The following is a 12886-nucleotide window of genomic DNA, read 5'->3' on the forward strand; positions in this document are numbered from 1 at the left end:
CTTGTGTCCAAAAAATCTTTATTAGTAAACTATAGTTAACAGCAAAAAAAAGTTGGCTTGCAGAGGCGTGGGAAAATGGAAGAGCAGCGCGATCATCACACGGCAGCAGGAATAATACCGAAAGCATCCTTACAGCTAACCCTAGACTAGTCTCAGTTCCCGGATCTCTCTCCGTCCTCTGGGAGGTCTCCTACCAGGGTCGCCACACCACCAGGCGCTGCTGCACCAGCTCCGCCAGCTGGCGCTGCCTCTGCCGCTTCCTCTCGAAGATCTGGTGGCGGATCTTCAGCAGGATGCTATCACGTGGTGCCGGCCCAGCGGAGCTCGAGGATGTGGCAGGCGAGGACTGGTGGAGCTGCTCGATGAACGCCAGGTCCATCTCGTGCGGCGGCGGTGGAAAGTGCTCCTTCTCCGGCTCCTGGTCCTGGTCGTGATCCCGATCGGCGGACAGGTCGCACTGGGATTGCAGCTTGAAACGTTGGCGCTGGGGAAAGCAAAGATATCATCCACATTAAAGCCTTGTATTTATTTCTTCCACGTGGAATATGTTCTATATCTTATCTTGATCTAAACCAATTATCTATTATTATTAAAAAAAAGGTTAACAATCCATCTCTAAGTTCCCTGGTTATTCCTATGGTGCACAATTTTTCCAAGCTTTAGTGAGTTCGGAACTAATTCATGTGACCATTTTCTACTCCATTCGAAATTTCGGTGCTCACCTTCTTTCGTGCCGCATTCTCGGCCAGGAATCGGCAGAGCTGCTGCAGCTGCTGCTCGGCCAGCTCCTCCTTGTCCTTCGCGATGTGATCCGGGTCTGGGTCCTGCTCCTGATCCTGCTCCTGCTCCTGCTCCCGCACCAGGTGATCTTCCAGGCGGCGCTGCTGCTGGCGCTGCTTGATGGCCGCCTGCACCTTGCACCTGGTGGCCGAGCTCAGACTGAGGTCCATGCTGCGTTGCTGCTTCAGTATCTTGTAGATGACGCCCATCGAGGTTGCTGGCTCTGTTGTGGTCCTGCTGTTTCACCGACGTATAGCAAATGTATCTCCGAGGTTCGAGCGCGTCGAGCGGCGGCCAAAGACTGTCCCGAACCGCTGGCCTATCACGTCTTATATGTGCTCTCTCCGGTTTGTTTGGAGACCGACTCTCCGAGTGATTAAAAATAAAACAAAACTCGTGGGCCCATGTGTTGCTGGTCGCCGTTTTCTTTTTTCCGCCTTTGCGCGCCAAACCCGAAACTCCGATTCCGACTCCAACTGCAGCCCGCTTTATGGGACATTGCTCAAGTGGAGTCGGTTCTATTTTCTGCTCTCATTACAATGCCTTTTAGCAGCGCAGCACACAACACATGTGGCAGCACCAGCGCAGCACAATCGCCCCAAAAATAGACTCTCTGCCACAGCTGCAACACTTTCGCTGCACCGACCGCTGCAACATGCAACATCCAGCGGCGGCATCGGCGCATGTGGCCGTCGCACAGTCAAAGTCCCAGTCCCAGTCCCAGTCCCATTTCCATCTCCAACTCCTTCCCCTTGCCCTTCTCCAAATTCAAAATCCGGGTCCTGCTCCTTCTCCTCCATCATATCCATTCCCAAATCTCGAACCGAATTTTTTCGAGGCAATCCGCTGCGAGAAACCGCATGTTTTGGCGCCTGTTTTCGAATTGACAGGGTAGCTGGGGTATGCTTGTTTTTCGTTCATAGAATTAAATAATATGTATTCATTAAATAAATGAATATTTTATAAATGTTTTATTGCTTATGCGCAAAAATTATAAAGAATATTATGTACAGTCAAAAATACATATAGAATTTTACAATTTCTTATACTTTGATATGATAGGCGTATCTTAAAATCAATAAAATTAACATCTCGAGATCTTCTTCAGGTATCAAAATTATTTTTCTGGAAGGCAAGATATTAAAAGGTATAATAAACTTATTTAAAAAATAAAATTTCTCAAATTATAATATTTTCTAGGAGTTGATTCAAAATGTAGGAGTCGTTAAACATTATTTAAAACAAACAAATCGTAACAAATTATATTTTAAACATTTTACATGATTTTTTAAAACGATCCATGAATATGAAGATAAATATTTTCTAGGAACTAAATTTTTTTTAGGATATATATATAGAATTTGGAATTTTAGACTGAGATATGATAGGAGTTTCTCAAATCCAAAAAAGTTAACATCTTGAGATCTAAATAAGTTATCATAACGATTTTTTTGAAGACAAGATATTTAAAGAAATTTTCCAGAAGATCTCCAAGGGCAGGGTACTTCGCTCGGGAATCCCCTTGAAGACAGCGTCGTGTAGAGCGTCATAATCGTAGTGCCGCAAGATGGGATCGGATCGGATATTATAAATAGCGCCTGGGAAAAACACTTTGCAGAGAACACTCATCTGAGCGGTGCGTGTGTGTGTCTGTGTCACGGCATGCACTTGAACTCTGCATTCACATGTTGTGTGTGCGATGCAACCCACTCCCCGCCCCCTCCGGCTCCGCAGCCCTCTCGCTCGCACCCTGGTATCGTACTATCGCATGCCTGGCGTGCCTGCGCCTGGCCCTATATATATTAGTGATGGTCCTCCGCTGTTTTATTTGGACTTCAAGATGTTTCAGAGTGCACTTCAAGTGCGTTACAATTTGTGTCTATTTTTGGCCGCTTGGGAATATCTCGGGGAAGGCACAGCGATAGCGGGGATGTGGGGAGGGACGACGGGCTGTGGGGCACAAAGTACCCAGATAACGGGGATTTTTATAATGTAAATCATGGCCCCGCAACCCCTTCCATATCGCTACAAATGGGCATAATTGAAACATTTTTAATGAGCAACTTTATGGGCGTTTCAGCCCATTGTCCGTGGAATTAGATCCGCCGCTAGGGAAAAGTAATGCCTGATTGTCGCAGTGATAGGCGCACAGTGGGCCTAGTTCTGTTGAAAAGCCAATCGAGATTTTAGGGGTCCCTAAAATGTTGTTCTCTTATGTTTATGCTATGGATTTCATGATATTTAAAAGGCGTATACAATTTGGCTGACAGAGAAGACGGACGGATGATAAAAAGTTGACACCAATTATTTTATTCCATTTGCACGCTATAAAGCTGCATGTATGCAAGAAAAAGTGTATCCAAACGAGTATTACATATTTTTAGTGAAAGAAAACGTCATTTGTTAAAAGTATGATGTTTTCATGTATTTCTATCGATCTGGCAACTGCAATAATTATATAGAGTGACCAGAGTTAAATTGTCACCATGTCACGCGCTTTGAGGAAAGCACGAATCGACTCAAATCATGAAATAAAAGCATGTGGCCATCGCAGAGGCGCAGTAATAGATAAAAATAAATAAAATACTATTGAATTTAAAAGTACTACAATACAACTTACAATGAATACTGGGCCTAAAAAAACAATGGTTCCGACGGTATCCGGGTTGAGTTCCATGAATTATGGGTTATCAATAACTTTTTCTGTTTTCCTAAGTTAAGTGTTCGTCCCACTGTGCTTTTAAGATCCCTATCCAAGCGCCTGATTTGCGCGTGTGCGACTTCCCCTGTAGCCTCTACTAAGTGTGTCTGATCTTGGGTTTCATACAGGAATGTCTACATGTTTGTAGGCCCCATTAGCCGGGGAATGTGGACCAAAACGTCTGTTACAAATGTAATTTCGATACTTCACTCGGGGAGAAATTGAAGCCCTTCACTTGACTCAGATCGCTTGGCTTCACTTGCCTCCTTATCTGTCGTCTGGGCTCCGGGGACAGCCCTTAGAGTGACAATTAGCTGTTGGCCTGGGAAAACATTTCCCACAATTTCGGTCGGTTGGGGGAATACATGCCCAGGGCAGAACGGTAGAGGGATCTTCTGGGGACTCTATTCGAGGAAGCGAAACCGAAGGGCAGGGCGACCGAAACGAAGCGAACCCAACAAGTGCAGGTCCCTGAGAGGGTAATAAAAATATGTCTCCCTATCCCACCGATTGTCCCGGGCTAATCGATACTCGATACGATCCATAATTTATGAGATAGGCGTTTATTTCTGGACTTCCGCCACTCTCGAATCGAAGTCAATGGGGATCCACGAAAGCTACGTGCCTGATTTCGGAGTCTGGAATCTGATTTGTGATCCGTGTGACCCACTGATGCCCTGTTGAACGCCCAACGCGTCGTTGGGCGCGAAAAGCTGAAGAGTTGTCAATGTCACGCAGTGGGCCCCCCGAAGAGCGCGCCAATTTCCACCGCCCGACGTCCCACTACCACGCACAATTTCCCACGCTCCCAGTGAAAACTTCGGGGGAGGAGGGCTGCGCAGAAGGGAGGCCTTCCAGGGGGAAGCCCTGACAAGTTGTCAGCGCGGCTGTTAATGAGCTGCGTGTGTTGAGTGAGGACGTGGTGAATCTACACTAGGCCCACTTGGTGGGCTAGGGACTCGCCAGTAATCCCCAGGTTCTTGAAGATCAGGCGAGATCAAAACACGAACTTTGATGTCTTTAATAGCCGAGATCAGAGCAAGATGTCAGGTGAATTACTATTATACAGCTAATATCTTGTTTTTTCTCGTATTGGGAAACTTGAGAAGATAGTTTTTGGGGTTTCACACTTTTAAACTCTAAAACTTTCTTTGGATTTATAGGTATCTTTACACCTGACATGATATACGTTTCATTAGCAATGCTTTAAATTGTGTTATTTGTAATACTGATTTGGTTAGATATTAAGAAAATCAGTTCTATAACACCGTTTCGAAGCCCAAGTTTTTATACCTTCTGGGCAGGGTAAAGGCAACATACGAATTTGCGCACGAGCAGAGCAGACAGAGGGAGCAGCGACATCTACGAGATGATCTGGGGATCGGACCAAAGTTCTCTGGCACACAGAAGCCCCCAACATGTGTCGATCCCCACTGTCCCCACTGTCATGTGTGGCGTTTAATAGCTTGCCTCAGCAGCTTGCCGCACTCGCGTGCACCATGGTAAGTGAGATTCGAGCGTGGGAAACCCGCGCTTGCCGCAATCTCAAAAGGCCATTTGAAAAGCCCAGGCCCGCAGAAAGATCAACATAAACAGGGCGATCGGCAGCAATCGAGATACTTCAGCTGGCGCGGAAGCCACCGCAGAAAAGCCAAATAAACAGAAACCCCAGAACCACATTCTTCTCATCTTCGTCCCCAACTCAAGTTGTATTATCGTCAAATGCAAGGAAAACAAAATTCAAAAGATTTAAAAAACCCTGAATGATAATTTATGCCGCATGATATGACGATTATAAATGTGTCATCAATCAACCAATAGCTTGTGTGAAATAAATCGAAATGAAAAGAATCTGTATTAATTTTGTTTAAGACCGCAAGATAAAAAATTCATTTTAAATTTGCTTAAATTCAGATATTCTATATAAGTATTTTTTTCATTAAAACCGGACTTTAAAACTCATAAACCAAATTTTTTAAGCGTAACGTATTGGTGGCATACAAAAATCAAACCGTTTTCGACTAATACATTTCAACTCCCTCCCGCTTAAGTAATCAAAAGTTGGCGACAAATTTAGCTATCGACACTTTTTCCTCAATGAAGCACGCATCTGCAGACGTTGGATCATGCGCCTCGTCGCTGCTTTGATTGCAGAAGCTGACGGAAATCGGAGATGGGTAATGCAAAAATGCAAGTAACTGCATGACGACTATCAAATACCTCGCAGTATTTTTTAGACGTTTTGCTAATCAATGCATATTTCGAACTGGAGAAATGCAACATACAACAAAACGTTGACAATCGAACTACATTAAACTACATTTACAGGCATATTGCGAACTGGGGAAATGAAAATGCAATAACAGTGACTTGTCACTAATCTAAAAAATGGGTAAAGAATTTTTGAGTTCCCAAAATTATGTTCATAAGGCTGACTTACTAAATCAAAACAAGGGAAAACGCTACAGTCGATTGCAACGACTATTAGATACCCGTTACTCAGATAAAAGGAGTGCGAGAGGGATGGAGATATGGTTCCATGAAATCACTAGCGCACCTATAGGTAGCTCTATATCGTATGCTTGCGCCACAAAGAAGCGTAAGATTTTATACAGGTTGTATTAAAAAGATACAAGAGGTTGTTTTAAAATTCAGATACTGTTTCAAAACTAAATAATAGAATGTCTACACATTACATTTTCATTTGTTTATTAGTCAGTTTAGAATTTAGATTTGCGGTATAATTTTTATACCAGTTAATATGTATTTATGTATTTTGCATTTATTTAATACTCATCTTATCGCCGGCAATTTATTTAATTAATTAATTAAAAATTTTAGAATTGATATATTAAAATAAGCTTTTCTTTGACTGTACAGTATAGATTTCTGCATCCGTAACAAAAAATCGTTTTTCTCTACTTAAGTCACTTCCAGTAAATCATAGATTTGGTGAAACCAATATACCCAGAACTCTTCTCCCGAGGGCATATTCAAACTGGCGCTGCTGCTCGAATTCGCAGAGCCATTCAGTCGCTCAAGACCCGGAGGAGGAGCTGGGCCAGGCTTACGATGTCGAGTCTCAAGGAGCAGGCGTGTCCTGGATTAAAGGGAGGGGCCATGTCCAGGACTCAGCAGTATCGCAAGGTGATGAAGCCACTGCTGGAGCGGAAGCGAAGGGCTCGCATCAACCGCTGCGTGGAGGATCTGAAGAACCTGCTCCAGGAGGTGATCCACATGGTGAGCGGTGTTAGAAAGCTCCGTGTCCCGCACATTTTAGCTTGACCAAAGCTTCTCGAAGCGATCCTGAACGTCTGTACACACAATTTTGGATGAGTTATTTTTGGTGACCTGATAACGAAACCTGTAACTCTTAGAAGTTAAAATATGTCAATATCTATTGTACTTCAAATTAAAGTGTTACTTTGTATACCTTAGGAGGCTGAGGCTATGGCCAAATTGGAGAAGGCTGACATCCTGGAGCTGACCGTTCACCACCTGCACAGGCAGCGCCGTTCTGCGGCCACGCCCACTACGCCTTCCGCCTCTGAGCCTCTGCACGAGCAAGTTTCCGCGGAGCGGTACTGGAGCGGCTTCCGACAGTGCGCCCTGGAGGTGTCCCGCTTCCTGCAGCGCAACAACTGCCGGCTCAACGCCAAGTTCGTTGAGGAGATGGAGCAGCTCGTGCCCTTCGAGACACTGTACTGGAGGCCTTGGTAGCCCCGCGGGTCGTTCGCGCAGAAGTCCTTACCTCACCATTTCGCAATGGACCAGCCACACCACTGCTGTGGGCTAGTTAGGGTTATGTAGTATTTAGTTAAGCAAGTAGCTCTGTAAGTCAAGTTCTCCACTCTCAACCCTAAAATAAAACTGCAAAATCGAGTTCTTCTGCTTTTAGTTGTTCTTTTTCTTTTCGCAATAATTCCAAAAACTTGTTAGTTATGTGTCTGTGTAGAATGTGGAGTGTAGAGTGGGTAGTGAGAATGAGTTGCCGCTTGGGGTTTATTTATTTGTTAAGAATCGATTTAAGTGTTAATAAACATTGCTTAATGCATCCGAATGCTAAATTAAGTATTGCTTATGTTGAATATAATGCACACAAAGTAAGGTTTCACTGTTTCCAGTATCGTTAACGTTAACAATGTAGTAGCTTACTAGATACCCAAAAAAATACATATCCATAGAGTAGTCGACAAAGGTGTTTTGAGATTATCTTTAAGCCTTCTATTGGCTTTATAGCAATACGTGTGAGTGCCTGGCCGTGGTATGGCACTTTCTTACGGCCTAGTTTGGATTTTGTCGGGGTTCTCAAGCCTTCCGCCGCTGTATGTACAATATACGAGTATGTAGCTCACAATAACTTAGAGTTCGAGTGTAAGAAGCGCGAAAATTGATTGTTGCTGCAGTTGGTTTTACTTTGGTTTTTCATCGACCTGTTGATTTGTATCTGTTGCACATATGTATAGGTATATCGTAGTTCGTATATATAGATATCGATATCTTCTCAGCTCCGCTTGATTTAATTTCCCATTTTTGTTTTTTCGAGGACAGGAAGGCATGCAAACTTGTGCAGTGTGTGTGGGTGTCTCTTAAATTCAAATCGTTACCAACAATAAATCTATGCAAAAACAATTTGCAAATTGCACAAGTAAAATACAAAGGGGACTTCTATATAATAATAGATGTATATATAATTATCAATATCTGTGTGTGTATATATATATTTATATATATTTCTCTCCCTATATGTATAAGTGTGTATATCAATTTATTTGGCCATTATCTAGTATATTTAAATACGAGTGTACAACTATAAATATGTATCGGGTGCTGGGCAATCAAAAAATATGGTGGAAACCTCGGAATCGGATTCGGGATCGGAGCAAGGGTGTCGGAGAGGATGAAACAAGCTTTTCTAGGGCCGATCCAATCTGAAACCTCAGCGACAAGCAGAAGTCTTCAGTTAGCATATCGAATTTGGAAATCTTGGACTCCTAAGCGGGAAGCAGAGGGAGTTTTCTACAGGGCAACACTACGCGGGGAACAATGCTCATGAGGGCGATGGGGTGGTGGATGGGATAGACAGGGACCGTTGGATGTGGGTCCTTATAGACGTGTTCGGCTAAGTGGCTACGGAGAAAGTATCTTTACAATAAGTTTCGTTTACGGTCTAAAGCTGAACCACATATAAAATATAGAAATTATTTTAGCATGGTGATTGGATGGCTCTTCTTCGAAATAGAAGAAGAAGCGCTCATCGAACGAAAGAGAACCAAGGAAAACATGAGTGTGTATCAGAGAGAGATGGAGCGATAGAGGGAGATAGAGAGTGAGTCCATGAGGGGCGACAGTTGTAGTTTCTGGTAAGGCATTGGGGGTTTCCCCCCACGATATACTTTCAAGCTCTGGTGAGGTGTAAAACAAGTACAAATACGAGTAGAAGCACACGGTTTGATATTATCATTGCTCTGATAAGGCATGCACAACAAACACATAGAAAGGGGTTAGAGTTCTACCAAGGATTCTTCTAAGAGTGGGCTCCTCTGCTCCTTCGCGTGACTAATCTTGGGTGACGGGTGAGGTGGGCCATTGCATGGCCTCGGCAAAATCAGGTTGATTGTCAAGCTCAATGAGGGCGAGTGAGGGATGCAGACTGGCGACCGGAGACTGGAGAGTCGGAGGAGCCCAGAGGAGCCCTCGAGCCGCATGCTGGCTATCGATAGGTTATCCACATGCAGGTGTGTCCAAACTTTGGGCCCCTTCCTAGGAGGATTTCTAGTAAGAGGGCTGTCTGGGTTATCTGATTAGCTAGGCGTAAATAGGTCTGTGTGTCGGTGTGCGGAGTCCTTGGCGTACTTTAAGCTTTATTTCGATTATCAACACGTTCGATTATCAACAGTTTGAACAGCTGGCCCGGCAAAGGAAACGATCGACGGGGCGTCTAAGCCAATAGCGAATTGTTATCGGATAAGTATCCGTATATATGTGTGTTTGAGTATAAGTACCAGCTTAGTGGGCGCTGCTCTGTGTGTTATCCGTATTTGGGTAGATAAGATGCGGCCTCACGTGGCTCTGATTTTTGGTTTTCGCAAAAGTTCCAGCTATTCGCTGGCCTAATTAATTGGCTATCGCTGTCGCTTGGCTGGTGGTACTTATCAATAGATGTCAATTTGAATTTATCGTTTGCTTGGCAAGCATTTCAATAAAAATGCCTTAGATCATTACGGAGCAAGTGCCTAATAGTTAGTTTAAGTAGGTTTCTTTTATTTAATCCCTATTTGTATCCATACCGGCTGCACACACATAAATATATATTCAATATTTTGTTAAAAAAGCGTTTCTTTGACTTAAATTGGTGTTCTTTTGTTTCCATTTAGCTTGCGAATTCTTGAACCACTTTTGTTTTGTTTTAGCTCTATGCGGCTTGGCTGTTGTTAATTGAAAGTTTATGTATATGCATATGCGTAAATAATTTGCTATTACTTGGAATTTCACTTAAGACGAGTTTTCAAGGGGCTAATTTTCATTTGTTGTGTGTGTGCGTGTGTGGGGCGAGCGGGAGGCTGGGGGCCGACGAAGTGCCGCCCAAAAGGTCAAATGGCATGTGGGACGCGGGTGTGTGGGCGTGCTGGTGGGGCGTGAGTGTGGGGCGACCTTTGACCCTTCGGATCGCCGATTCGCTGTCTCCTATCACCGTCACTATCGCTCCCTCCCCGCCCCTCCTCCGCGCGACTACAGGTCCCGCGGTTAATCACCACCTAAACTTAACGCCTGCACTATACGTGGATCAGCTTTACTGCCCTCGCGGAACTCCTCGAGCGTCAGGCGGTCGTCGTGGTTCTTGTCCATCTGGTCAAAGATCTTGTCCACTCGCTTCTGCGGCGTGTTCTCGTCCTCCGTCTGCTGCTGCTGCTGGCCCTGCAAGCGAGAGTCTACTGTAGCTGACAAGGACAACTGACATAGTGCAGCGATACTTACTACCATCTGGTAGATGGCGTCCACTATGTTGTACATCTCCTCGCGGGTTATGTAGCCATCGTTGTCCACATCGTACAATCGGAAGGCCCCTGTGGAAATGTTGAACAAGGGATATTAGTGATTGATTGCTTCTGGCCCAGGCGGATCATATCTCATAAATGTCGTCCCCTTACATAAGCTGGAATAATAAAACAAAGAACTTATGATACGTAGCTGCTTTTTAAGTTTCTGGCCTAGTAACTCCTAGACATAATAGGACCAATTGCTATTTCACAGGTAATCTATGGATCTATGCTTATAAGCCATAAACAAAGCATTTATCGACAGTGTGAGTCTTCGGAATTGAGCCAAATCGAACAAAAGTTGTTTGTGGAAGAAGCACTTGGAACCAAATGGTCTCCTGGTCATGTGTTGGCTTTTCCGCTTGAGCAACGTGAGATGGTACATTTGAAGTGGTACATTGGAATTTGTTGGCCTGAAGTCTTCGAAAAATCCAAAAAAACGAACAAAAGAGGCCGGATCATTGTGTACCATGACAATCCGAGCTCTTACATCAGCTCAAGCCAGCGCCTTGTTTTGGTTTGAGCGCATGCAATAGTGTATAACTCTTGTTGGAGAATATTAAAAGAAGAGTTAACCATTTCTCATGATATATATTCGCATTTTAATAATTAGGCCAGAAACATTTATTGCGACCATCGTACGTATATAAGCACCCAACCCGCTTTATAATACAACTATGAAATATTAATAGTGCAACTAAGCCATACTAAGTCACCAACTTACAGTGCAACTTCTCGTCCAGATTGCCGCGCGATGTTATGGACAAGGCCCGGATAAACTCCTCGAACTCGATGGCGCCATCCTGCAGGTTCGCGGAGATACAACAGATAAGATACACAATCGAACGTCGCCCTGTCACCGTACTCACATTATTCTCGTCGAAGACTCGGAAGACCAGGGAGGCGAACTTGCTGGGGTCCCCGTCGGGGAAGAATTGCTTATAGATTTTGATGAAGCCCTGCGGGGAGAGCGGGAGGCACGAGAAACAGACAGAGAGGGGAGATGGCAGAGGAGAGCGGTTAGACAAGTAAGTGTTTGCATTGCCGGCGACTGGGGTTCGGCGGAGTTGAGTAAGCAAGTCGGAACTGGACACATAAAATAGCATTAGAGTGAAATTTCGGAATTCTCCGGCTAAGTGAAATAAACGACTGCCACGCATGGGTGGGCGGTGTGGTGGCTCGGCTCGGCTGGCCGTGGGTGGTGCTGCGGAATGCGATATGTAGGTGTGAGCTCGGCAAACGGAAATTTATGCTGCAACTGCTCCGCGGGACGGGAGTGCAGCTTGTTTGCTGGCGCTGCAGCTGTGAATCGAAATGCTTGAAAATGTCAAATCAATGAACGGATTGCCCCGCTCCGACGTCCGGCACACGCGTGTGTGCTGCAACTTGTATTTATTTTATTCATGCCGCAAAAGTCAGCCACAGAGCACCGAGCGTTGGAAATAGGGACAAACCGCATTTCAGGATTTCGGGCGGTGTGTGGCTTAAATATAAATGTGTGTGAAATGCATATACGTATGTGCCGTTGCCGGGGATGACCCGAGATAAGAGGATTCCGTTTGCGGTCGGTTATGATGAAGGCCGGGGGATGACGCTAAATGCTGGTGATGGTCGGGGGTCCGGGGTGTAGCGGGGTACTCACTTGTTCGGTCAGCAAGCCGTTCGGACAGTCTTTGAGAAAGCCCTTGTGCCTTCGGTGTGTCAGAGGTCAGAGGTCGGGATAGCGGATAGCATAGCGCACAGAGTTCACAGGAAGAGACAGCGGGTGTACAGAGAGACGGGGCGAGATAAATAGATTAGCAGGGGAGAGAGAGGACAGAGGGCGGCCAGAAATAATATAGATCAAAAATTAAATTAAAAACCAATAATTGTGGCGGCGCACAACAAATGAAAGGTAAATATTGGTCCGGGAAAATGTGTACCTCCGGGAAAACTCGCCCGCGCGCACGCACGCTTTGCATTTAAAATGCTATTTACATTTTATTCCGTGCGGCCATTAATTTCAGCTTTTCCCATTTTCCCAGTGCAACCGCAGACAGCAAGATCAAATTTGCTGCCATTCCACCATTAATTACGGCCGATGCACAAACGCATCGCAAAGTGGGGCATTTAAGTCCTGGGCGCGTAATCGAATCGGGGGAGACATCGAAAATGCCCGTGCACAAAGGGGAAAATCGCCCAACAAAAAATAAAACAGGGAACGGGGAGTCGAGGGGGCTGTTGGTGTGGAAAATCCATGAACACGCTTACCATTGACGAATTTCCTTTTCAGTGACTGCAACGAGAGGGAAAGGGAGAAAGGAAGAGTTTCAGATTAGTCGAGCAATTGCAGAGCGAGCAATAAAGCAGCGGGCTAAGCGGCCGC

At 45.0% G+C, this 12886-nt stretch overlaps 3 protein-coding genes across 5 annotated transcripts in view; 1 reads left to right on the plus strand and 2 right to left on the minus strand.

The window, feature by feature from the left end:
• Positions 1-10: 10 nt before the first annotated feature.
• On the minus strand, positions 11-1095 carry LOC108033013 (putative uncharacterized protein DDB_G0287113). The gene is made up of 2 exons (XM_017107140.3): positions 723-1095; positions 11-484 (listed from the first exon to the last, which is right to left on the minus strand). Exons 1-2 carry the CDS (start codon positions 987-989, stop codon positions 191-193), a joined length of 561 nt encoding a protein of 186 aa, XP_016962629.1. The 5' UTR covers positions 990-1095; the 3' UTR covers positions 11-190.
• Positions 1096-6498: 5403 nt separating this feature from the next.
• LOC108033149 (enhancer of split mbeta protein) lies at positions 6499-7266 on the plus strand. The gene is made up of 2 exons (XM_017107374.3): positions 6499-6721; positions 6920-7266. The coding sequence occupies exons 1-2, from the start codon at positions 6554-6556 to the stop codon at positions 7199-7201; spliced, it is 450 nt and encodes a 149-aa protein (XP_016962863.1). The 5' UTR covers positions 6499-6553; the 3' UTR covers positions 7202-7266.
• Positions 7267-7359: 93 nt separating this feature from the next.
• Positions 7360-12886, minus strand: part of LOC108033148 (frequenin-1) — a 29285-nt gene continuing 23758 nt past the window's right edge. For 2 of the 3 annotated variants that reach the window (XM_017107372.3, XM_017107373.3), the window contains exons 3-8: positions 12772-12796; positions 12164-12212; positions 11391-11480; positions 11246-11324; positions 10460-10548; positions 7360-10399 (exon numbers count right to left, since the gene is read on the minus strand). In XM_017107372.3, coding sequence (XP_016962861.1) covers positions 10229-10399; positions 10460-10548; positions 11246-11324; positions 11391-11480; positions 12164-12212; positions 12772-12796 — 503 coding nt within the window. In that variant the 3' untranslated portion in view covers positions 7360-10228. The remainder of the gene's footprint in view (positions 10400-10459; positions 10549-11245; positions 11325-11390; positions 11481-12163; positions 12213-12771; positions 12797-12886) is intronic. The other variant, XM_044093203.2, reaches the window with a different exon arrangement.

The sequence above is a fragment of the Drosophila biarmipes genome, chromosome X (assembly GCF_025231255.1).
Source record: "Drosophila biarmipes strain raj3 chromosome X, RU_DBia_V1.1, whole genome shotgun sequence".
Lineage (NCBI taxonomy): Eukaryota > Metazoa > Arthropoda > Insecta > Diptera > Drosophilidae > Drosophila > Drosophila biarmipes.